Source organism: Oncorhynchus clarkii, chromosome 1 (genome assembly GCF_045791955.1).
Source record: "Oncorhynchus clarkii lewisi isolate Uvic-CL-2024 chromosome 1, UVic_Ocla_1.0, whole genome shotgun sequence".
NCBI lineage: Eukaryota > Metazoa > Chordata > Actinopteri > Salmoniformes > Salmonidae > Oncorhynchus > Oncorhynchus clarkii.
The window spans coordinates 4,108,004-4,134,955 of record NC_092147.1 but is presented as its reverse complement, the minus strand read 5'-3'; the positions used below and the strand labels follow the sequence as shown (position 1 = coordinate 4,134,955).

At 44.9% G+C, this 26,952-nt stretch overlaps 1 protein-coding gene across 1 annotated transcript in view; it reads left to right on the top strand.

Annotated features, from left to right (window-relative positions):
- LOC139414751 (solute carrier organic anion transporter family member 2A1-like) overlaps nt 1–26,952 on the top strand; it is an 85,613-nt gene that overhangs the window by 58,201 nt on the left and 460 nt on the right. Inside the window, exons 7-14 of the mRNA XM_071162434.1 lie at nt 7,407–7,476; nt 7,882–8,046; nt 17,243–17,438; nt 20,037–20,184; nt 20,942–21,117; nt 23,036–23,100; nt 25,432–25,552; nt 25,853–26,952. The exon at nt 25,853–26,952 is cut by the window's right edge and continues 460 nt beyond it. Of these exons, the coding sequence (XP_071018535.1) occupies nt 7,407–7,476; nt 7,882–8,046; nt 17,243–17,438; nt 20,037–20,184; nt 20,942–21,117; nt 23,036–23,100; nt 25,432–25,552; nt 25,853–25,973 (1,062 nt within the window). The 3' untranslated portion in view covers nt 25,974–26,952. The remainder of the gene's footprint in view (nt 1–7,406; nt 7,477–7,881; nt 8,047–17,242; nt 17,439–20,036; nt 20,185–20,941; nt 21,118–23,035; nt 23,101–25,431; nt 25,553–25,852) is intronic.

Here is a 26,952-nt window from a genome sequence, read left to right as displayed (position 1 = left end):
TACCAGAGTCCTAGTTGCTTAGCTATCTATCCATGCTGCTGTGTACCAGAGTCCTAGTTGCTTAGCTATCTATCCCTGCTGCTGTGTACCGGAGTCCTAGTTAGTTAGTTACCTATCCCTAATGCTGTGTACCAGAGTCCTAGTTGCTTAGCTATCTATCCCCACTGCCTGTGTACCAGAGTCCCAGTTAGTTGGTTACCTATCCCTACTGCCTGTGTACCAGAGTCCTAGTTGCTTAGCTACCTATCCCTGCTGCTGTGTACCAGAGTCCTAGTTAGTTAGTTACCTATCCCCACTGCCTGTGTACCAGAGTCCTAGTTGCTTAGCTATCTATCCCTGCTGCTGTGTACCAGAGTCCCAGTTAGTTAGTTACCTATCCCCACTGCATGTGTACCAGAGTCCTAGTTAGTTAGTTACCTATCCCCACTGCCTGTGTACCAGAGTCCTTGTTAGTTAGTTACCTATCCCTACTGCCTGTGTACCAGAGTCCTAGTTAGTTAGTTACCTATCCCCACTGCCTGTGTACCAGATTCCTAGTTAGTTAGTTACCTATCCACACTGCCTGTGTACCAGAGTCCTAGTTAGTTAGTTACCTATCCCCACTGCCTGTGTACCAGAGTCCTAGTTAGTTAGTTACCTATCCCCACTGCCTGTGTACCAGAGTCCTTGTTAGTTAGTTACCTATCCCTACTGCCTGTGTACCAGAGTCCTAGTTAGTTAGTTACCTATCCCTACTGCCTGTGTACCAGAGTCCTAGTTAGTTAGTTACCTATCCCTACTGCCTGTGTACCAGAGTCCTTGTTAGTTAGTTACCTATCCCGGTTGCTGTGTACCAGAGTCCTAGTTAGTTAGTTACCTATCCCCACTGCATGTGTACCAGAGTCCTAGTTAGTTAGTTACCTATCCCCACTGCCTGTGTACCAGAGTCCTAGTTAGTTAGTTACCTATCCCCACTGCATGTGTACCAGAGTCCTAGTTAGTTAGTTACCTATCCCCACTGCCTGTGTACCAGAGTCCTAGTTAGTTAGTTACCTATCCCCACTGCCTGTGTACCAGAGTCCTAGTTAGTTAGTTACCTATCCCCACTGCATGTGTACCAGAGTCCTAGTTAGTTAGTTACCTATCCCCACTGCCTGTGTACCAGAGTCCTAGTTAGTTAGTTACCTATCCCCACTGCATGTGTACCAGAGTCCTTGTTAGTTAGTTACCTATCCCTACTGCCTGTGTACCAGAGTCCTAGTTAGTTAGTTACCTATCCCCACTGCCTGTGTACCAGAGTCCTAGTTAGTTAGTTACCTATCCCCACTGCCTGTGTACCAGAGTCCTAGTTAGTTACCTATCCCTACTGCCTGTGTACCAGAGTCCTAGTTAGTTAGTTACCTATCCCCACTGCCTGTGTACCAGAGTCCTAGTTAGTTAGTTACCTATCCCCACTGCCTGTGTACCAGAGTCCTAGTTAGTTAGTTACCTATCCCTGCTGCTGTGTACCAGAGTCCTAGTTAGTTAGTTACCTATCCCTGCTGCTGTGTACCAGAGTCCTAGTTAGTTAGTTACCTATCCCTGCTGCTGTGTACCAGAGTCCTAGTTAGTTAGTTACCTATCCCTGCTGCTGTGTACCAGAGTCCTAGTTAGTTAGTTACCTATCCCCACTGCCTGTGTACCAGAGTCCTAGTTAGTTAGTTACCTATCCCTGCTGTTGTGTACCAGAGTCCTAGTTAGTTAGTTACCTATCCCTGCTGCTGTGTACCAGAGTCCTAGTTAGTTAGTTACCTATCCCCACTGCCTGTGTACCAGAGTCCTAGTTAGTTAGTTACCTATCCCCACTGCCTGTGTACCAGAGTCCTAGTTAGTTAGTTACCTATCCCTACTGCCTGTGTACCAGAGTCCTAGTTAGTTAGTTACCTATCCCTACTGCCTGTGTACCAGAGTCCTAGTTAGTTAGTTAGTTACCTATCCCTACTGCCTGTGTACCAGAGTCCTTGTTAGTTAGTTACCTATCCCGGTTGCTGTGTACCAGAGTCCTAGTTAGTTAGTTACCTATCCCTGCTGCTGTGTACCAGAGTCCTAGTGCTGCTGTGTACCAGAGTCCTAGTTAGTTAGTTACCTATCCCCACTGCCTGTGTACCAGAGTACCTCCTAGTTAGTTAGTTACCTATCCCCTAGTTAGTTAGTTACCTATCCCCACTGCCTGTGTACCAGAGTCCTAGTTAGTTAGTTACCTATCCCTACTGAGTCCTAGTTAGTTAGTTACCTATCCCTGCTGCTGTGTACCAGAGTCCTAGTTAGTTAGTTACCTATCCCTGCTGCTGTGTACCAGAGTCCTAGTTAGTTAGTTACCTATCCCCACTGCCTGTGTACCAGAGTCCTAGTTAGTTAGTTATCTATCCCTGCTGCTGTGTACCAGAGTCCTAGTTAGTTAGTTACCTATCCCTGCTGCTGTGTACCAGAGTCCTAGTTAGTTAGTTACCTATCCCCACTGCCTGTGTACCAGAGTCCTAGTTAGTTAGTTACCTATCCCTACTGCTTGTGTACCAGAGTCCTAGTTAGTTAGTTACCTATCCCTACTGCCTGTGTACCAGAGTCCTAGTTAGTTAGTTACCTATCCCTACTGCCTGTGTACCAGAGTCCTTGTTAGTTAGTTACCTATCCCGGTTGCTGTGTACCAGAGTCCTAGCTGCTAGTTAGTTAGTTAGTTACCTACCAGAGTCCTAGTTAGTTAGTTACCTATCCCCACTGCCTGTGTACCAGAGTGTGTACCAGCCTGTGTACCAGTCCTAGTTAGTTAGTCCTAGTTAGTTAGTTACCTATCCCTGCTGCTGTGTACCAGAGTCCTAGTTAGTTAGTTACCCTATCCTAGTTAGTTAGTTACCTATCTGCCTGTGTACCAGAGTCCTAGTTAGTTAGTTACCTATCCCTACTGCCTGTGTACCAGAGTCCTTGTTAGTTAGTTACCTATCCCGGTTGCTGTGTACCAGAGTCCTAGTTAGTTAGTTACCTATCCCTGCTGCTGTGTACCAGAGTCCTAGTTAGTTAGTTACCTATCCCTGCTGCTGTGTACCAGAGTCCTAGTTAGTTAGTTACCTATCCCCACTGCCTGTGTACCAGAGTCCTAGTTAGTTAGTTATCTATCCCTGCTGCTGTGTACCAGAGTCCTAGTTAGTTAGTTACCTATCCCTGCTGCTGTGTACCAGAGTCCTAGTTAGTTAGTTACCTATCCCCACTGCCTGTGTACCAGAGTCCTAGTTAGTTAGTTACCTATCCCCACTGCCTGTGTACCAGAGTCCTAGTTAGTTAGTTACCTATCCCTACTGCCTGTGTACCAGAGTCCTAGTTAGTTAGTTACCTATCCCCACTGCCTGTGTACCAGAGTCCTAGTTAGTTAGTTACCTATCCCTACTGCCTGTGTACCAGAGTCCTAGTTAGTTAGTTACCTATCCCCCAGAGTCCTAGTTAGTTAGTTACCTATCCCTACTGCCTGTGTACCAGCCTGTGTACCAGAGTCCTAGTGTGTGTGTACCAGAGTCCTAGTTAGTTAGTTACCTATCCCCACTGCCTGTGTACCAGAGTCCTAGTTAGTTAGTTACCTATCCCTACTGCCTGTGTAGTTAGTTAGTTACCTATCCAGCCTGTGTAGTCCTAGTTAGTTAGTTACCTATCCCTGCTGCCTGTGTACCAGAGTCCTAGTTAGTTAGTTACCTATCCCCACTGCCTGTGTACCAGAGTCCTAGTTAGTTAGTTACCTATCCCTACTGCCTGTGTACCAGAGTCCTAGTTAGTTAGTTACCTATCCCTGCTGCCTGTGTACCAGAGTCCTAGTTAGTTAGTTACCTATCCCCACTGCCTGTGTACCAGAGTCCTAGTTAGTTAGTTACCTATCCCTACTGCCTGTGTACCAGAGTCCTTGTTAGTTAGTTACCTATCCCTGCTGCCTGTGTACCAGAGTCCTAGTTAGTTAGTTACCTATCCCCACTGCCTGTGTACCAGAGTCCTAGTTAGTTAGTTACCTATCCCCACTGCCTGTGTACCAGAGTCCTAGTTAGTTAGTTACCTATCCCCACTGCCTGTGTACCAGAGTCCTAGTTAGTTAGTTACCTATCCCCACTGCCTGTGTACCAGAGTCCTAGTTAGTTAGTTACCTATCCCCACTGCCTGTGTACCAGAGTCCTAGTTAGTTAGTTACCTATCCCCACTGCCTGTGTACCGGAGTCCTAGAAATGGACCAATAGAAGTGTAAAAGGGGTTCCTGCAGATGCAGGCCACACCCTTCTCCATCTTGCTACTAATTGGAGGAGACTGGATGCTCTCCTTCAGTTGAACTCCACCCCTACGGTGACATCACTGGGACACACTTGCTTAATGGCAAGGTGGTGGATTGTGTTCCCTGAAATGTCTACACCAGCTGATTGACGGAGCGCAGGACCCATCTCTATACACTTGTTTATCTTCCGGTCCCCTCTGGAACATCCAGCTAATCCGCTGTGCGATATCAGAGAAGACCACCGTTGTCCCACGGGAAACATTCTCTGTAGTGTGTTGTGTAATTTATGTTGCATAATCACCTTCCCGGTGTTTGAGAAAGTTCCACCCTTAAAGCAACCTGCATACACACAGTTTAAAGTAATAGACCAACATAGCCACTGTAGTAGGTCAAATGTGTGTGCTGGAAAACCTTGGTAGAGCATGGGTGGAGTAGGCATTCTGGTGCTGTAAAACCTTGGTAGAGCATGGGTGGAGTAGGCATTCTGGTGCTTGTAAAACCTTGGTAGAGCATGGGTGGAGTAGGCATTCTGGTGCTTGTAAAACCTTGGTAGAGCATGGGTGGAGTAGGCATTCTGGTGCTGTAAAACCTTGGTAGAGCATGGGTGGAGTAGGCATTGTGGTGCTGTAAAACCTTGGTAGAGCATGGGTGGAGTAGGCATCGTGGTGCTGTAAAACCTTGGTAGAGCATGGGTGGAGTAGGCATCGTGGTGCTGTAAAACCTTGGTAGAGCATGGGTGGAGTAGGCATCGTGGTGCTGTAAAACCTTGGTAGAGCATGGGTGGAGTAGGCATTCTGGTGCTTGTAAAACCTTGGTAGAGCATGGGTGGAGTAGGCATTGTGGTGCTGTAAAACCTTGGTAGAGCATGGGTGGAGTAGGCATTCTGGTGCTTGTAAAACCTTGGTAGAGCATGGGTGGAATAGGCATTCTGGTGCTTGTAAAACCTTGGTAGAGCATGGGTGGAGTAGGCATTCTGGTGCTGTAAAACCTTGATAGAGCATGGGTGGAGTAGGCATTGTGGTGCTGTAAAACCTTGGTAGAGCATGGGTGGAGTAGGCATTGTGGTGCTGTAAAACCTTGGTAGAGCATGGGTGGAGTAGGCATTGTGGTGCTGTAAAACCTTGGTAGAGCATGGGTGGAGTAGGCATTGTGGTGCTGTAAAACCTTGGTAGAGCATGGGTGGAGTAGGCATCGTGGTGCTGTAAAACCTTGGTAGAGCATGGGTGGAGTAGGCATTGTGGTGCTGTAAAACCTTGGTAGAGCATGGGTGGAGTAGGCATCGTGGTGCTGTAAAACCTTGGTAGAGCATGGGTGGAGTAGGCATCGTGGTGCTGGTAAACCTTGGTAGAGCATGGGTGGAGTAGGCATCGTGGTGCTGTAAAACCTTGGTAGAGCATGGGTGGAGTAGGCATTGTGGTGCTGGAAAACCTTGGTAGAGCATGGGTGGAGTAGGCATTGTGGTGCTGGAAAACCTTGGTAGAGCATGGGTGGAGTAGGCATCGTGGTGCTGGTAAACCTTGGTAGAGCTTGGGTGGAGTAGGCATTCTGGTGCTTGTAAAACCTTGGTAGAGCATGGGTGAAGTAGGCATCGTGGTGCTGTAAAACCTTGGTAGAGCATGGGTGGAGTAGGCATCATGGTGCTGTAAAACCTTGGTAGAGCATGGGTGGAGTAGGCATCGTGGTGCTGGTAAACCTTGGTAGAGTAGGCATCGTGGTGCTGGTAAACCTTGGTAGAGCATGGGTGGAGTAGGCATTGTGGTGCTGGTAAACCTTGGTAGAGCATGGGTGGAGTAGGCATTGTGGTGCTGGTAAACCTTGGTAGAGCATGGGTGGAGTAGGCATTGTGGTGCTCGTGAATATCTTTAGCGGCTTCAAACAAATGCCTACTTTTCAATTAAAACGTTATGTTTTGTTTTTAATTGGATAAAAGCTTAGACCTATAACACAGACCGATTACTTGCAGTCAGTTTCTACAGACGAACTCACTGAGTTACATCAGGTTTTCTAGTAAGCATATAGGTTATATACTGTTGAGAATCACACACAGGCTGATGAAAGATGAACTCTTTCAAATCAAATCTCATATTCCAGATTCCCATAGCCTCTCATCTGGTAAGGTGCAGCCAACTTCTTCTCTCTGCTTGTTTAAGAGACATTTCCAACCAGGGAAAAGATTAAGTAAATTCCTCAAGGGGATTCTCTTCTCTCTCTCTTCTGTCTCTCTCTCTCCCTGTCTGTCTCTCTCTCCCTCTATCTCTCCTAAGACATGACATTGAAAAATATTGCATGAATAATGAAATCAAAACTGATGCTCCTCTGCTTTCTTCTCCCCTTCTGAAAATACATTTTCCAAAATAAAAGCTTAAATTATTCTTTCTGCTGTTCTTCAACATTAACGGGGCAATCTGTAGTTGCTGTATAAATGTTTTGACTTTATATATAAATTAATAATATGTACCTATTGATTCTTTAAAATAATATAGCTGAGAAATGCCTCATGCGCTGACTTCAATTGTTGTACCCCATCAAAACCCCAAATGTGTAAGCTTGTTTTTACGCCAATGTTTGTAAACAAAGTAAATGTAAACAAACACCTCACATAACATGGTTGAAACTCACGTTGATCTCCTGGATGGTCAGTCCTTGCATCCATAGCTCTGTCTATGAATTTCAGAGTAGTAACATTTCTCCAGCCACAGAAACAGGGGCCGGGGACTTTGCTTTGTTATTGTTTCTCCAGCCACAGAAACAGGGCCGGGGAGTTTGCTTTGTTATTGTTTCTCCAGCCACAGAAACAGGGCCGGGGAGTTTGCTTTGTTATTGTTTCTCCAGCCACAGAAACAGGGGCCGGGGAGTTTGCTTTGTTATTGTTTCTCCAGCCACAGAAACAGGGCCGGGGAGTTTGCTTTGTTATTGTTTCTCCAGCCACAGAAACAGGGCCGGGGAGTTTGCTTTGTTATTGTTTCTCCAGCCACAGAAACAGGGCCGGGGACTTTGCTTTGTTATTGTTTCTCCAGCCACAGAAACAGGGCCGGGGAGTTTGTTATTGTTTCTCCAGCCACAGAAACAGGGCCGGGGAGTTTGCTTTGTTATTGTTTCTCCAGCTGAATGTATTTGTCATTCTACACTGTAATGTATTATTTCCTAGGTAAGTGGAACTGACATTATGAATGAAAGCTCCGAAAAGCCTGAGATCTCACTGCTTGATTTCCTTAAGAGTAAGTCCTCTATTGGCTGGCTGGCTGGCTGGCTGGCTGGGTGGCTGGCTGGCTGGGTGGCTGGCTGGCTGGCTGGCTGACTGGCTGACTGGCTGGCTGGGTGGCTGGCTGGCTGGCTGGCTGACTGGCTGACTGGCTGGCTGGCTGGCTGGCTGGCTGGCTGGCTGGCTGACTGGCTGGCTGGCTGGCTGGCTGGCTGGCACACACACACACACACACACACACACACACACACACACACACACACACACACACACACACACACACACAAAATTGTGTGTTTGGTAGAATTTTACTGAGAATCTGCCTGGTGGTTACAGTAGCCCTTAGTTAACTAATTTATGTATTTTTTGTGTCTGTCTTTCTGCCTGTCTCTGTGTGTCCTCGCTGTTCCTCTCTCCCCAGTGTTCCCCAGGCTGTTTGTTCGTCTTCTCCTCAGTCCTCTGTTCCTGCTGTTGGTTCTGTCTCAGTGCTGTTTCTCTTCAGTCATCGCTGGCCTCGCCACCTTCCTCAACAAATTCCTGGAGAGACAGTACAGCACGACTGCCGCTTACAGCAGCCTCCTCATAGGTCAGTACAGAACACTACTGTCTCCTCATAGGTCAGTACAGAACACTACTGTCTCCTCATAGGTCAGTACAGAACACTACTGTCTCCTCATAGGTCAGTACAGAACACTACTGTCTCCTCATAGGTCAGTACAGAACACTACAGGTCAGTACAGAACACTACTGTCTCCTCATAGGTCAGTACAGAACACTACAGCCTCCTCATAGGTCAGTACAGAACACTACTGTCTCCTCATAGGTCAGTACAACACTTCTGTCTCCTCATAGGTCAGTACAACACTACAGCCTCCTCATAGGTCAGTACAACACTACAGCCTCCTCATAGGTCAGTACAACACTACAGCCTCCTCATAGGTCAGTACAGAACACTACTGTCTCCTCATAGGTCAGTACAGAACACCACAGCCTCCTCATAGGTCAGTACAGAACACTACTGTCTCCTCATAGGTCAGTACAGAACACTACTGTCTCCTCATAGGTCAGTACAGAACACTACTGTCTCCTCATAGGTCAGTACAGAACACTACTGTCTCCTCATAGGTCAGTACAACACTACTGTCTCCTCATAGGTCAGTACAGAACACTACTGTCTCCTCATAGGTCAGTACAGAACACTACTGTCTCCTTATAGGTCAGTACAGAACACTACTGCCTCCTCATAGGTCAGTACAGAACACTACTGTCTCCTCATAGGTCAGTACAGAACACTACTGCCTCTTCATAGGTCAGTACAACACTACAGCCTGCTCATAGGTCAGTACAGAACACTACTGTCTCCTCATAGGTCAGTACAACACTACTGTCTCCTCATAGGTCAGTACAGAACACTACTGTCTCCTCATAGGTCAGTACAGAACACTACTGTCTCCTCATAGGTCAGTACAGAACACTACTGTCTCCTCATAGGTCAGTACAGAACACTACTGTCTCCTCATAGGTCAGTACAGAACACTACTGTCTCCTCATAGGTCAGTACAGAACACTACTGTCTCCTCATAGGTCAGTGCAGAACACTACTGTCTCCTCATAGGTCAGTACAACACTACACACACACCCACACACACAAAGAGAGAGAGACATACACACACACACACACAGAGGAATTATGGCGTATGTGTCTCCTTGTTGATCCACTATGTGGAACAGTGGAATTATGGTTTATCTGCCCCTTGTTGATCCGCTATGTGGAACAGGGGAATTATGGTTTATCTGCCCCCTTGTTGATCCACTATGTGGAACAGGGGAATTATGGTTTATCTGCCCCCTTGTTGATCCACTATGTGGAACAGGGGAATTATGGTTTATCTGCCCCCTTGTTGATCCACTATGTGAAACAGGGGAATAATGGTTTATCTGCCCCCTTGTTGATCCACTATGTGGAACAGGGGAATTATGGTTTATCTGCCCCCTTGTTGATCCACTATGTGGAACAGGGGAATTATGGTTTATCTGCCCCCTTGTTGATCCACTATGTGGAACAGGGAAATTATGGCTTATCTGCCCCCTTGTTGATCCACTATGTGGAACAGGGGAATTATGGTTTATCTGCCCCCTTGTTGATCCACTATGTGGAACAGGGGAATTATGGTTTATCTGCCCCCTTGTTGATCCACTATGTGGAACAGGGGAATTATGGTTTATCTGCCCCCTTGTTGATCCACTATGTGGAACAGGGGAATTATGGTTTATCTGCCCCCTTGTTGATCCACTTTGTGGAACAGGGAAATTATGGCGTATCTGCCCCCTTGTTGATCCACTATGTGGAACAGGGGAATTATGGTTTATCTGCCCCCTTGTTGATCCACTATGTGGAACAGGGGAATTATGGTTTATCTGCCCCTTGTTGATCCACTATGTGGAACAGGGGAATTATGGTTTATCTGCCCCCTTGTTGATCCACTATGTGGAACAGCGAAATTATGGCGTATCTGCCCCCTTGTTGATCCACTATGTGGAACAGGGGAATTATGGTTTATCTGCCCCCTTGTTGATCCACTATGTGGAACAGGGGAATTATGGTTTATCTGCCCCCTTGTTGATCCACTATGTGGAACAGGGAAATTATGGCGTATCTGCCCCCTTGTTGATCCACTATGTGGAACAGGGGAGTTATGGCGTATCTGTAAATGATAGCATTTATGAAGCTAGCAGGCATGTTCTTCACACGCTAGGAACATGCTGTATTTCCTCCAACATTCAAATAGAAAAAGGTACCTCTCACTCCCAAAACACACACTGGAGACAATGGGCTGTTCTCAGTCTTTGAACAATGGGCTGTTCTCAGTCTTTGAACAATGGGATGTTCTCAGTCTTTGAACAATGGGCTGTTCTCAGTCTTTGAACAATGGGATGTTCTCAGTCTTTAACAATGGGCTGTTCTCAGTCTTTAACAATGGGCTGTTCTCAGTCTTTAACAATGGGATGTTCTCAGTGTTTAACAATGGGATGTTCTCAGTCTTTGAACAATGAGATGTGCTCAGTCTTTGAACAATATGTTCTCTGTCTTTGAACAATGGGATGTTTTCAGTCTTTGAACAATGGGATGTTTTCAGTCTTTGAACAATGGGCTGTTCTCAGTCTTTAACAATGGGATGTTCTCAGTCTTTGAACAATGAGATGTTCTCCATCTTTGAACAATGGGATGTTCTCAGTCTTTAACAATGGGATGTTCTCAGTCTTTGAACAATGGGATGTTCTCAGTCTTTGAACAATGGGATGTGCTCAGTCTTTGAACAATGGGCTGTTCTCAGTCTTTGAGGAACTGACTTAATCAAATTCGGATGTGGATGCCATGGCAGTAGGTGTATGTTCCTGCTTGCCTTCTCAAAGATTTCAGACATGGATATTTTCTGGTCGACCATCACTGCCAGGCCGGCAGGCTGGGACTGGACGATGCTAGAGCTTTGGTGCATAGCATCATTATGTGCCAATAGTCTGTGTCAAGAGTGGGAGGCTCTTCTGGACAGGTACACGTCAGTGTCATCCGTTCAGAAGGTTGGGTTTGGTACCAAGCAGGGATAGCCTGGCCAGGATGTGCTCGAGGGCAGACTCAATGGTTGCAATACGACTGTCCAGAGACTTACATTTCCTTGCGCATCTCAGTGAGTTAAAGATTTGTGCCCCCTTCCCCCGGCGAGGATGAGCCATGGCGTTTATTTGGGCGGTGGACCACAAGGTGAGTGAGACCCGTCATTAGACCAGAAGCGTTTGGAATGATCATTGACCTGTGTGTCAGACTCCTCTGATGAGAATCCGGGGGCTCTGCCCCCCCCCCCCCCCCCCCCAAAAAAGCTTGCAAGTCGAGATTTCAATGCTCCTGGTACGAATTTCTGACAGTGAGTGAAGGAGCTGTTACTCTGGGCATGTTCAGCTCCCTCAGCGAAGAATGCAAAGTGTGTGCTCCTCTGAGGCTGTTGTTTTTCACACTGTTCACATGGGTGGAACCACAGCCGATGTACAGTACTGAATCGCTCAGAAAATAACAGATTTTCACAGAAGAGAAGTTCTGAGAAAAAAGTTATAAAAAAATTGCTTTTGGAGGGCTCTGTCCTTTTCTATTCTACTGGCATCTTATCTGTTCTACTGGCATATTATCTATTCTGTTTTATCTATTCTACTGGCATATTATCTATTCTACTGGCATATTATCTATTCTACTGACATCTTATCTATTCTACTGACATCTTATCTATTCTGTCTTATCTGTTCTACTGGCATACTATCTATTCTGTCTTATCTATTCTACTGGCATATTATCTATTCTACTGGCATATTATCTATTCTGTCTTATCTGTTCTACTGGCATCTTATCTATTCTGTCTTATCTGTTCTACTGGCATCTTATCTATTCTGTCTTATCTATTCTACTGGCATCGTATCTGTTCTACTGGCATCTTATCTATTCTGTCTTATCTGTTCTACTGGCATCTTATATATTCTGTCTTATCTATTCTACTGGCATCTTATCTATTCTACTGGCATCTTATCTATTCTACTGGCATATTATCTATTCTGTCTTATCTATTCTACTGTCATCATCTATTCTACTGGCATCTTATCTGTTCTACTGGCATCTTATCTATTCTGTCTTGTCTATTCTACTGGCATCTTATCTGTTCTGTCTTATCTATTCTACTGGTATATTATCTATTCTGTCTTATCTGTTCTACTGGCATCTTATCTGTTCTGTCTTATCTATTCTACTGGCATATGATCAATTCTGTCTTATCTATTCTACTGGCATATGATATATTCTTCTGGCATATTATCTATTCTACTGGCATATTACAGTGCCTTGCGAAAGTATTCGGCCCCCTTGAACTTTGCGACCTTTTGCCACATTTCAGGCTTCAAACATAAAGATATAAAACTGTATTATTTTGTGAAGAATCAACAACAAGTAGGACACAATCATGAAGTGGAACGACATTTATTGTATATTTCAAACGTTTTTAACAAATCAAAAACTGAAAAATTGGGCGTGCAAAATTATTCAGCCCCCTTAAGTTAATACTTTGTAGCGCCACCTTTTGCTGCGATTACAGCTGTAAGTCGCTTGGGGTATGTCTCTATCAGTTTTGCACATCGAGAGACTGACATTTTTTCCCATTCCTCCTTGCAAAACAGCTCGAGCTCAGTGAGGTTGGATGGAGAGCATTTGTGAACAGCAGTTTTCAGTGCTTTCCACAGATTCTCGATTGGATTCAGGTCTGGACTTTGACTTGGCCATTCTAACACCTGGATATGTTTATTTTTGAACCATTCCATTGTAGATTTTGCTTTATGTTTTGGATCATTGTCTTGTTGGAAGACAAATCTCCGTCCCAGTCTCAGGTCTTTTGCAGACTCCATCAGGTTTTCTTCCAGAATGGTCCTGTATTTAGCTCCATCCATCTTCCCATCAATTTTAACCATCTTCCCTGTCCCTGCTGAAGAAAAGCAGGCCCAAACCATGATGCTGCCACCACCATGTTTGACAGTGGGGATGGTGTGTTCAGCTGTGTTGCTTTTACGCCAAACATAACGTTTTGCATTGTTGCCAAAAAGTTCAATTTTGGTTTCATCTGACCAGAGCACCTTCTTCCACATGTTTGGTGTGTCTCCCAGGTGGCTTGTGGCAAACTTTAAACAACACTTTTTATGGATATCTTTAAGAAATGGCTTTCTTCTTGCCACTCTTCCATAAAGGCCAGATTTGTGCAATATACGACTGATTGTTGTCCTATGGACAGAGTCTCCCACCTCAGCTGTAGATCTCTGCAGTTCATCCAGAGTGATCATGGGCCTCTTGGCTGCATCTCTGATCAGTCTTCTCCTTGTATGAGCTGAAAGTTTAGAGGGACGGCCAGGTCTTGGTAGAGTTGCAGTGGTCTGATACTCCTTCCATTTCAATATTATCGCTTGCACAGTGCTCCTTGGGATGTTTAAAGCTTGGGAAATATTTTTGTATCCAAATCCGGCTTTAAACTTCTCTACAACAGTATCTCGGATATTATACTTTCGCAAGGCACTGTATCTATTCTACTGGCATCTTATCTATTCTGTCTTATCTATTCTACTGGCATATTATATATTCTTCTGGCATATTATCTATTCTACTGACATATTATCTATTCTACTGGCATCTTATCTATTCTGTCTTATCTATTCTACTGTCATTATCTATTCTACTGGCATCTTATCTATTCTACTGTTAATATCTATTCTCTTATCTATTCTACTGTCATTATCTTTCCTACTGGCATATTATCTATTCTGTCTTATCTATTCTATTGGCACCTTCTCAAATGAAATGTATTTATAAAGCCCTTCTTACATCAGCTGATATCTCAAAGTGTTGTACAGAAACCCAGCCTAAAACCCCAAACAGCAAGCAATGCAGGTGTAGAAGTTCGGTGGCTAGGAAAAACTCCCTAGAAAGGCCAAAACCTAGGAAGAAACCTAGAGAGGAACCAGGCTATGAGGGGTGGCCAGTCCTCTTCTGGCTGTGCCGGGTGGAGATTATAACAGAACATGGCCAAGATGTTCAAATGTTCATAGGTGACCAGCATGGTCAAATAATAATAATCACAGTGGATGTTGAGGGTGCAACAGGTCAGCACCTCAGGAGTAAATGTCAGTTGGCTTTTCATAGCCGATCATTCAGAGTATCTCTACTGCTCCTGCTGTCTCTAGAGAGTTGAAAACAGCAGGTCTGGGACAGGTAGCACGTCCGGTGAACAGGTCAGGGTTCCATAGCCGCAGGCAGAACAGTTGAAACTGGAGCAGCAGCACGGCCAGGTGGACTGGGGACAGCAAGGAGTCATCAGGCCAGGTAGTCCTGAGGCATGGTCCTAGGGCTCAGGTCCTCAGAGAGAGTTACAGTAGTTAGTTAGTTAGTTAGCATACTTAAATTCACACAGGACACCGGATAAGACTGGAGAAGTACTCCAGATATAACAAACTGACCCTAGCCCCTCGACACATAAACTACTGCAGCATAAATACTGGAGGCTGAGACAGGAGTGGTCGGGAGACACTGTGGCCCCGTACGACGATACCCCCGGACAGGGCCAAACAGGCAGGATATAACCCCACACACTTTGTCAAAGCACAGCCCCCACACCGCTAGGGGGGTATCTTCAACCACCAATTTACCATCCTGAGACAAGGCCGAGTATAGCCCACAAAGATCTCCTCCACGGCACAACCCGTCAGTGACTCAACCCACTCAAGTGACGCACCCCTCCCAGGGACGACATGAAAGAGCACCAGTAAGCCAGTGACTCAGCCCCTGTAATAGGGTTAGAGGCAGAGAATCCCAGTGGAGAGAGGGGAACCGGCCAGGCAGAGACAACAAGGGCGGTTCGTTGCTCCAGAGCCTTTCTGTTCACCTTCACACCCCTGGGCCAGACTACACTCAATCATATGACCCACTGAAGAGATGAGTCTTCAGTAAAGACTTAAAGGTTGAGACCGAGTCTGCGTCTCTCACATGGGTAGGCAGACCATTCCATAAAAATGGAGCTCTATAGGAGAAATCCCTGCCTCCAGCTGTTTGATTAGAAATTCTAGGGACAGTAAGGAGGCCTGCGTCTTGTGACCGTAGCTTATGTGTAGGTATGTATGGCAGGACCAAATCGGAAAAGATAGGTAGGAGCAAGCCCATGTAATGCTTTGTAGGTTAGCAGTAAAACCTTGAAATCAGCCCTTGCCTTAACAGAAAGCCAGTGTAGAGAGGCTAGCACTGGAGTAATATGATCACATTTTTTTTGTTCTAGTCAAGATTCTAGCAGCAGTGTTTAGCACTAACTAAAGTTTATTTAGTGCTTTATCCGGGTAGCCGGAAAGTAGAGCATTGCAGTAGTCTAACCTAGAAGTGACAAAAGCATGGATTAATTTTTCTGCATCATTTTTTGGACAGAAAGTTTCAGATTTTTGCAATGTTACGTAGATGGAAAAAAGCTGTCCTTGAAACTGTCTTGATATGTTCGAGAGATAAGGGTCCAGACTAACGCCAAGGTCCTTCACAGTTTTATTTGAGACGACTGTACAACCATCAAGATTAATTGTCAGATTCAACAGAAGATCTCTTTGTTCCTTGGGACCTAGAACTAGCATCTCTGTTTTGTCCGAGTTTAAAAGTAGAACATTTGCAGCCATCCACTTCCTTATGTCTGAAACACAGGCTTCCAGGGAGGGCAATTTTGGGGCTTCACCATGTTTCATCGAAATGTACAGCTGTGTGTTGTCTGCATAGCAGTGAAAGTTAAGATTATGTTTTCGAATGACATCCCCAAGAGGTAAAACATATAGTGAAATCAATAGTGGTCCTAAAACAGAACCTTGAGGAACACCGAAATTGACAGTTGATTTGTCAGAGGACAAACTAATAACTTTCCGACAGATAAGATCTAAACCAGGCCAGAACTTGTCCTTGTAGATCAATTTGGGTTTTCAATCTCTCCAAAAGAATGTGATGATCAATGGAATCAAAAGCAGCACTAAGGTCTAGGAGCACGAGGACAGATGCAGAGCCTCGGTCTGACGCCATTAAAAGGTCATTTACCACCATTCACAAGTGCAGTCTCAGTGCTATGATGGGGTCTAAAACCAGACTGAAGCATTTTGTATTCATTGTTTGTTTGTTTGTATCTATTCTACTGTCTTATTATCTATTCTACTGTCTTATTATCTATTCTACTGTCTTATTATCTATTCTACTGTCTTATTATCTATTCTACTATCTTATTATCTATTCTACTGTCATATTATCTATTCTACTGTCTTATTATCTATTCTACTGTCTTATTATCTATTCTACTGTCTTATTATCTATTCTACTATCTTATTATCTATTCTACTGTCTTATTATCTATTCTACTGTCTTATTATCTATTCTACTGTCGTATTATCTATTCTACTGTCTTATTATCTATTCTACTGTCTTATTATCTATTATACTGTCTTATTATCTATTCTACTGTCATATTATCTATTCTACTGTCTTATTATCTATTCTACTGTCTTATTATCTATTCTACTGTCATATTATCTATTCTACTGTCTTATTATCTATTCTACTGTCTTATTATCTATTCTACTGTCTTATTATCTATTCTACTGTCTTATTATCTATTCTACTGGCATATTGTTTATTCTACTGGCATTATTCATTCAACTGTCATATTATCTATTCTGTCTAATCTAGTCTACTGGCGTCTTATCTATTCTGACATATTTTTTATTCTACTCGCATTATCTATTTTGCTGTATGTGTATTTGTTGAGGGAGCAGCAGCACTTGCATTTCCAAGAAACATTTCCACTCTGGGACAATAATCTTATCCTTATCTTATTTTATCTTAGCTCTGGTTATTTATCTTAGCGCCGGGTATTTTATCTTAGCGGCAGTTATTTTATCTTAGCGTCGGTTATTTTATCTTAGCGTCGGGTATTTTATCTTAGCGCCGGGTATTTTATCTTAGCGCCAGTTATTTTATCTTAGCGTCGGTTATTTTATCTTAGCGTCGGGTATTTTATCTTAGCGCCGGGTATTTTATCTTAGCGCCAGTTATTTTATCTTAGCGCCGGGTATTTTATCTTAGCGCCGGGTATTTTATCTTAGCGCCGGTTATTTTATCTTAGCGCCGGTTATTTTATCTTAGCGCCGGTTATTTTATCCTAGTTTTTCTAATCACTCTGTCGCGTCGTCCTCAGGTGCGGTGAACCTTCCTTCGGTTGCCGTGGGGATGCTGGTGGGTGGGGTCATCATGAAGAGGATGGGTCTCTCTCTTAAGGCCATCCCTCGTTTCTCTGTCGCCATGCTGTCCATCTCTGTCCTCCTCCTCATCCCCCTCTTCTTCATGGGATGTCCCACACAGAGGGTGGAAGAGGTCAACTATGGATTCCAAGGGTGAGTCAGTGCTGGGGGTGTAATCTGCATATTTACAAAACAGTTAGATCTTCAGAGAGCCATGTCCTGGTTGATTGGGGTTGGTGTGCTGAGGGCTTCTGGGGATGATGTTGATGTGTCTGTAGTATGTAGTTTGTCAGCTAACCGTATCTGGGGATGTTGTGTTGCTGTCTGTAGTTTGTCAGCTAATCATATCTGGGGATGTTGTGTTGCTGTCTGGAGTTTGTCAGCTGACTGTATCTGGGGATGTTGTGTTGCTGTCTGTAGTTTGTTAGCTAATCGTATCTGGGGATGTTGTGTTGCTGTCTGGAGTTTGTCAGCTGACTGTATCTGGGGATGTTGTGTTGCTGTCTGTAGTTTGTTAGCTAATCGTATCTGGGGATGTTGTGTTGCTGACTGTAGTTTGTCAGCTAACCGTATCTGGGGATGTTGTGTTACTGTCTGTAGTTTGTCAGCTAACCGTATCTGGGGATGTTGTGTTACTGTCTGTAGTTTGTCAGCTAACCGTATCTGGGGATGTTGTGTTGCTGTCTGTAGTTTGTCAGCTAATCATATCTGGGGATGTTGTGTTGCTGTCTGGAGTTTGTCAGCTGACTGTATCTGGGGATGTTGTGTTGCTGTCTGTAGTTTGTTAGCTAATCGTATCTGGGGATGTTGTGTTGCTGTCTGGAGTTTGTCAGCTGACTGTATCTGGGGATGTTGTGTTGCTGTCTGTAGTTTGTTAGCTAATCGTATCTGGGGATGTTGTGTTACTGTCTGTAGTTTGTCAGCTAACCGTATCTGGGGATGTTGTGCTGCTGTCTGTAGTTTGTGAGCTGACTGTATCTGGGGATGTTGTGTTACTGTCTGCAGTTTGTCAGCTAACCGTATCTGGGGATGTTGTGTTGCTGACTGTAGTTTGTCAGCTAACCGTATCTGGGGATGTTGTGTTACTGTCTGTAGTTTGTCAGCTAACCGTATCTGGGGATGTTGTGTTGCTGTCTGTAGTTTGTCAGCTAACCGTATCTGGGGATGTTGTGTTACTATCTGTAGTTTGTCAGCTAACCGTATCTGGGGATGTTGTGCTGCTGTCTGTAGTTTGTGAGCTGACTGTATCTGGGGATGTTGTGTTACTGTCTGCAGTTTGTCAGCTAACCGTATCTGGGGATGTTGTGTTGCTGTCTGGAGTTTGTTAGCTAATCGTATCTGGGGATGTTGTGTTGCTGACTGTAGTTTGTCGGCTGATGACACGGGAGTTATTGGGAAGCCATGAGGACTGGAGTTATCACCTATCACTACAGACGCAAAACAGGGATGTACAGTCTGCAGCGTTTTAATTGGTTGGATAAATAAAGTGCCCGGTGAAACACATGCACACGTTGATCCGTTACATAACGATGAGGTCATAATAGGGAGAATAACAAACAGTACCTTTTTCAGACTGTACCAACAGACTGAGAAATAGACAAGCAACTTCATGGGACAAGACTAGCGTTTTGTGAAGATTAAGACGAAGCCATTGTTTGGCGCTGTGCCACTGGTGAACCCAAAACAACTAGAATGTTGTTACTACAGTACAATAGCAAACAGAGGCTCATGAACAACATGTAACATAAGCAGGAACCCTGGTCTTCGTCCCATAACCCCATATCTCTGTTGTCTTCTGTTATGTGGTTTTTGGCACTGAGCTCTACTGATGAACTTACCTCCACCCAAACATCTATAGTGATCCCAAAACCCTGAAGTAAACTTGAATGCCCTTTTCACACCACTGAGCTGAGCCTAGCAGAGCGGAGTTGTACTGACCTGAGCCTAGCAGAGCGGAGTTGTACTGACCTGAGCCTAGCAGAGCGGAGTTGTACTGACCTGAGCCTAGCAGAGCGGAGTTGTACTGACCTGAGCCTAGCAGAGCGGAGTTGTACTGACCTGAGCCTAGCAGAGCGGAGTTGTACTGACCTGAGCCTAGCAGAGCGGAGTTGTACTGAGCTGAGCCTAGCAGAGCGGAGTTGTACTGACCTGAGCCTAGCAGAGCGGAGTTGTACTGACCTGAGCCTAGCAGAGCGGAGTTGTACTGACCTGAGCCTAGCAGAGCGGAGTTGAACTGACCTGAGTCTAGCAGAGCGGAGTTGAACTGACCTGAGCCTAGCAGAGCGTAGTTGTACTGAGCTGAGCCTAGCAGAGGGGAGTTGTACTGACCTGAGCCTAGCAGAGCGGAGTTGTACTGACCTGAGCCTAGCAGAGCGGAGTTGTACTGACCTGAGCCTAGCAGAGCGGAGTTGTACTGACCTGAGCCTAGCAGAGCGGAGTTGAACTGACCTGAGCCTAGCAGAGCGGAGTTGAACTGACCTGAGCCTAGCAGAGCGGAGTTGTACTGAGCTGAGCCTAGCAGAGCGGAGTTGAACTGAGCCTAGCAGAGCGGAGTTGTACTGACCTGAGTTGTACTGAGCTTGTTATGAATTCACCATAGCTGCTAAACCCTGCTAGAAAGGGCAGTGTGAAAAGACAATGTCCGAGCACAATACATTTCGTGCAAAATAGTGTAATTTTTTTTTTACATGTCTATTGTGATACCAACATCCTTCTTTAAACATCTCTAATCATCTTCTCTCTTCTCATCAGGTCTCTGGCCAATTGTTATTCCAACTGCTCCTGCCCTGCTAACGCCTTCAACCCAGTGTGTGGATCTGACAACACTGAGTACCTGTCTCCCTGCCATGCAGGTTGCAAAGACTACACCAAAGACGCCAACAACAAATTCAGAGTTCTGGTGCGTTCTGGGTGGTCAGTGAAGTTAGGAATACGGTAGAGAATGGTATAATTGAACAAAGCGTAAAACCACATCTGTTATAGGTCAGTAGGGTAGCCAGTCAGACCTAGTACTGCAGTCTGAACCTACAATTGCACAACATGGATGGTTCACAGTCAATGGGCCAGTCCTATCCATCTCAAATTTTTTATTTTATTTTTACCTTTATTTAACTAGGCAAGTCAGTTAAGAACACATTCTTATTTACAATGACGGCCTACAGCCTAGCAGAGCGGAGTTGTACTGACCTGAGCCTAGCAGAGCGGAGTTGAACTAAGCTGAGCCTAGCAGAGCGGAGTTGTACTGAGCTGAGCCTAGCAGAGCGGAGTTGTACTGTGCTGAGCCTAGCAGAGCGGCGTTGTACTGAGCTGAGCCTAGCAGAGCGGAGTTGTACTGAGCTGAGCCCAGCAGAGCGGAGTTGTACTGAGCTGAGCCTAGCAGAGCAGAGTTGTACTGAGCTGAGCCTAGCAGAGCGGAGTTGTACTGAGCCTAGCAGAGCAGAGTTGTACTGAGCTGAGCCCAGCAGAGCTATCTCATGTTGTAAATACTAATTGAGGAAAGTATACAGTATGTTCAAGTCAATATAGGATATCAATCATTCACCATTTTGCCTTTGTCTTAACAAACAAAAACAAGGATCTGTCCATTTTCTTTTATAATGTATTGGATATATCTTTTATATAATGAAACCGGTGTCTTCTTCGTTCTCCTGCTTTAGGAGTACACAGACTGTATCTGTATAGCTCACAGCCAGGGTAGTGGTGGGGGTACTGCCCGCCCCGGCCCCTGCCCCAACCAATGTCCTCACTTCCTGCTTCCTGTCATGTTCCTCATCTCTCTGGCCGCGATGATCGCCTCTCTAACACACAATCCCATCTATATGATGGTCCTCAGGTAATGTCTCTAACACACAGCCCATTCTATATGATGGATAAATAACATATACAAGTGTGTTTGGGAAGTTTTCCGACCCCTTGACCTTTTCCACATTTTGTAACATTACAGCCTTATTCTAGAATGTATTAAATGTTTTAAAAAGTATCACCAATCAACACAATACAATATAATGACAAAGCGAAAACAGGTTTTTAGAATTTTTGCACATTTAATAAAAAAAAATAAAAACCTTATTTACGTCAGTATTCAGACCCTTTGCAATGACACTAAAAATTGAGCTCAGGTAAATCCTGTTTCCATTGATTAAACTTGAAGTATATACAACTTGATTGGAGTCCACCTGTGGTAAATTCAATTGATTGGACATGATTTGGAAAGGCACACACCTGTCTATAAAGGTCCCACAGTTGACAGTGCATGTCAGAGCAACAACCAAGCCATGAGGTTAAAGGAATTGTCTGTAGAGCTCCGAGACAAGATTGTGATGAGGCACAGATCTGGGGAAGGGTACCATAAACATGACTGCCACATTGAAGGTCCCCAAGAAGACAGTGGCCTCAACAAGGTTTGGAACCACCAAGACTATTCCTAGAGCTGGCCGTCCGGCCAAACTAAGCAATCGGGGGAGAAGGGCCTTGGTCAGGGAGGTGACCAAGAACCCGGGGGTAACTCTGAGAGATCTCCAGAGTTTGTCTGTGGAGATGGGAGAACCTTCCAGAAGGACAACCATCTCTGCAGTACTCCACCAATCAGGCATTTATGGTAGAGTGGCCAGATGGAAGCCACTCCTCATTAAATGACAGCCCACTTGGAGTTTGCCAAAAGGCACCTAAAGACTCTCAGACCATGAGGAACAAGTTTCTCTGGTCTGATGAACCGAGCTTGAACACTTTGGCCTGGCTGCCAAGAGTCACGTCTCAAGGAAACCGGCAGCATCATGCTGTGGGGATGTTTTTCAGCCGCAGGGACTGGGAGACTAGTCAGGATCGAGGGAAAGATGAACAGAACAAAGTACAGAGAAATCCTTGATGAAAACCTGCTCCAGAGGAAACCTGGCACCATCCCTATGGTGAAGCATGGTGGTGGCATCATCCCTACAGTGAAGCCTGGTGGTGGCAGCATCATGCTGTGGGAATGTTTTTCAGCCGCAGGGACTTCAGATCAAGGGAACGATGAACGGAGCAAAATACAGAGAGATCCTTGATGAAGTCCTGAGCTCTTTGGAGCAGGTTCTGAGACTGTGGCAATGGTCCACCTTCCAGCAAAACAATGACCCTAAGAACACAGCCAAGACAAAGCAGGAGTGACTTCGGGACAAGTGGCCCAGCCAGAGCCCGGACTTGAACCCAATCGAACATCTCTGGAGAGACCTGAAAATAACTGCTCTCTATACAACTTGACAGAGCTTAAGAGGATCTGCAGAAACAAATGGGAGAAACTCCACAAATACAGGTGTGCCAAGCTTGTAGGGTCATACCCAAGAAGACTCGAGGCTGTAATTGCTGCCAAAGGTGTTTCAACAAAGTACTGAACAAAGGGTCTGAATAAATATATTTCCGTTTTTTTTATATAAATGTGCAAAAATTTCTAAAACCTGTTTTTCCTTTGTCATTATGGGGTATTGTGATGTCATTATGGAGTATTGTGATGTCATTATGGGGTATTGTGATGTTATTATGGGGTATTGTGATGTCATTATGGGGTATTGTGTGTAGATTGATGAGAAGAAAAAACTGTGTAATCCATTTTAAAATAAGGCTGTAACGTAACAAAATGTGGAAAAAGTCAAGCGGTCTAAATACTTTCCAAATGCATTGTATATATTGTAGTTTAATGTAATTAAAGCAAGATATTGACTATTCAGTACGACGTTATAAACCAACTTTTCGTGTTGTCTTCGCTTGAATTGTTTCAGAACTGTTCCCCATGAAGAGAAATCTTTTGCCATCGGAGTCCAGTTTCTGCTCATGAGAGTGCTTGGTAAGTTTCCTCTTAAGACGTATACTTCATAAAGACGGATGTTGTTGAAACAACACACAATGGAATATAATAATATGCATCAATGTAGTGTTAGAGTGCCCTCTAGTGGACGACAGCTGAACCAAACCGAGATCCCCATATCTTCCTGCTGCTGCTGCAAAAAAAAAAAGTGTTTTGAATAAGAGTTGTGATTGATATCTGATCCTCTCCTTTCTCTACGAACAAGGTCAATGTTGACAATTTAAAAGTGTTATGGTTACCAGCCCTGTTCAGCTTGGCCATCCACAGCTCTTGTATATAATATTATTATTTACACTGAACAAAAATATAAACGCAACATGCAACAATTACAAAAGATTTTGACTGAGTTACAGTGCATACAAGAAAACCAGACAATGTAAATGAATTCATTAGGTCCTAATCTATGGATTTCACATGACCTGGGAATACAGATATACATCTGTTGGTCACAGATTCCTTAGAAGAAGAAAGAAGAAGTAGGGTCATGGATCAGAAAAACCACAGTTTTCCTCATGCAGTGCAACATCTCCTTCACATAGAGTTGAATGTGTCCTGTGGAATGTTGTCCCACTCCTCTTCAAATGGCTGTACGAAGCGCTGTCGTACATGTCCAGAGCATCCCAAACATGCTCAATGGGTGACTTGTCTGGTGAGTATGCAGGCCATGGAAGAACTGGGACATTTTCACCTTCCATGAATTGTGTACAGATCCTTGCGACATGGAGTCGTGCATTATCATGCTGAACCATGAGGTGATGGAGGAAAATGAATGGCACGACAATGGGCCTCAGGATCTCATCACGGTATCTCTGTGCATTCAAATTGCCATCGATAAATTGCAATTGGGTTTGTTGTTCGTAGCTTATCAAATCAAATTGTATTGGTCACGTACACATATTTAGCAGATGTTATTGTGGGTGTAGTGAAATGCTTGTGTTCCAAGCTCCAACAGCCTGACCTATGCCTGACCTATGCCTGCCCATACCATAACCCCACAGGCACTCTGTTCACATCATTGACATCAGCAAACTGCTCGGAAACATGACACCATACACGTGGTCTGTGGTTGTGAGGCCGGTTGGATGTACTGCCAAATTCTCTAAAAGGACATTGGAGGCGGCTTATGGTAGAGAAATGAACATTCAATTATCTGGCAACAGCTCTGATGAACATCCTTGCAGTCAGCATGCTATTTGCACGCTCCCTCAATACTTGAGACATCTGTGGCATTTTAAAATGGCCTTTTATTGTCCCAAGCACAAGGTGCACCTGTGTAATGATCGTGCTTTTTAATCAGCTTCTTGATATGCCACACCTGTCACGTAGATGGATTATCTTGGCAGAGGAGAAATGCTCACTAACAGGGATATAAACAAAATGTGTGCACAAAATTTGAGAGAAATAAACTTCTGGGATCTTTTTTTAATTTCAGGTCATAAAATATTGGATCAACACTATACACATGTTGCGTTTTTATATATTTTTTGATCAGTTTATATTATCTAATCCTGTGCTTTTCTATTCTAGCCTGGTTACCAGCCCTGTTCAGCATGACCATCCTCAGCTCCTGTATATAATGTTATGTATTGTGTGATCCTCCTCTATTCTAGCCTGGTTACCAGCCCTGTTCAGCATGACCATCCTCAGCTCCTGTATATAATGTTATGTATTGTGTGATCCTCCTCTATTCTAGCCTGGTTACCAGCCCCAGCCCTGATCAGCATGGCCATCCTCAGCTCCTGTATATAATGTTATGTATTGTGTGATCCTCCTCTATTCTAGCCTGGTTACCAGCCCCTGCCCTGATCAGCATGGCCATCCTCAGCTCCTGTATATAATGTTATGTATTGTGTGATCCTCCTCTATTCTAGCCTGGTTACCAGCCCCAGCCCTGATCAGCATGGCCATCCTCAGCTCCTGTATATAATGTTATGTATTGTGTGATCCTCCTCTATTCTAGCCTGGTTACCAGCCCCAGCCCTGATCAGCATGGCCATCCTCAGCTCCTGTATATAATGTTATGTATTGTGTGATCCTCCTCTATTCTAGCCTGGTTACCAGCCCCAGCCCTGATCAGCATGGCCATCCTCAGCTCCTGTATATAATGTTATGTATTGTGTGATCCTCCTCTATTCTAGCCTGGTTAGCAGCCTCAGCCCTGTTCGGCATGACCATCCTCAGCTCCTGTATATAATGTTATGTATTGTGTGATCCTCCTCTATTCTAGCCTGGTTACCAGCCCTGTTCAGCATGACCATCCTCAGCTCCTGTATATAATGTTATGTATTGTGTGATCCTCCTCTATTCTAGCCTGGTTACCAGCCCCAGCCCTGTTCGGCATGACCATCGACAGCTCCTGTATCTGGTGGAAACATGCCTGTGGCAACCGGCTGGGCTGTGGTTACTATGACAATAACACCCTGAGGAACAGGTGAGGAAGAAGGTCTCGTACTACTATTGGTTACGGCCTCGTTTATACAAGAGATAATGATTGGTTGACTGTATTGGTTGACTGTATTGGTTGACTGTATTGGTTGACTGTATTGATTGATTGTATGCCTCGTTTATACAAGAGATAATGATTGGTTGACTGTATTGGTTGACTGTATTGATTGATTGTATGCCTCGTTTATACAAGTGATAATGATTGGTTGACTGTATTGGTTGACTGTTTTGGTTGACTGATTTGATTTGTTGGTTGATTCAGTGAATGATTGATGTATCTCTGCAGATACCTGGGTCTGCAGGTGGGCTTCAAGGTGATGGGGATCTTCCTGCTGGGGCTGGCTGGATGGAAGGTCCAGAGGACCAGGGAGTACAACCTGGAAAAACGGCCTGATGGACCACTGTGATCCTGGGATACGACTGCCCGCTGGGCTCCTTAACTCCTTCCTTCCTTCCTCCCCCCTCCCTCCCTCCCACACGATAGAGACTGGCCACTGAGGACCACTATACCCCACCCTCCCACACGATAGAGACTGGCCACTGAGGACCACTATACCCCTCCCTCTCTCCCACACGATAGAGACTGGCCACTGAGGACCACTATACCCCTCCCTCCCTCCCACACGATAGAGACTGGCCACTGAGGACCACTATACCCCTCCCTCCCACACGATAGAGACTGGTCACTGAGGACCACTATACCCCTCCCTCCCACACGATAGAGACTGGTCACTGAGGACCACTATACCCCTCCCTCCCACACGATAGAGACTGGTCACTGAGGACCACTATACCCCTCCCTCCCACACGATAGAGACTGGTCACTGAGGACCACTATACCTCTCCCTCCCACACGATAGAGACTGGTCACTGAGGACCACTATACCCCTCCCTCCCACACGATAGAGACTGGTCACTGAGGACCACTATACCCCTCCCTCCCACACGATAGAGACTGGTCACTGAGGACCACTATACCCCTCCCTCCCGTCTCACTGTGCTAATCCAATCCACCACTTTATTACAATCTAACCTGTCTCGCAGGAGAGATGAGACTCTGAGGTACACTGTGCCTTTCAACTGGTCTGCTAATGCAGGGTCTGAATACAACAGAGGGACTACCGTGATTCAACTCTGTGCAGCCAGCCCTATTCCTATATAAGCGTTTCTCATGACTCCTCCCAGTGGGCTTAGCTGGTTATCTAAAGTTGTTTTTTTTCTCGCTGAGGTCCACCTGTGCTTTTCAGCGGAGAGTACTGTGCTGTATACTAGTGTATCAACTGTATACTAGTGTATCAACTGTATACTAGTGTATCAACTGTATACTAGTGTATCAACTGTATACTAGTATATCAACTGTATACTTGCTGTTTACCCAGGGATGTT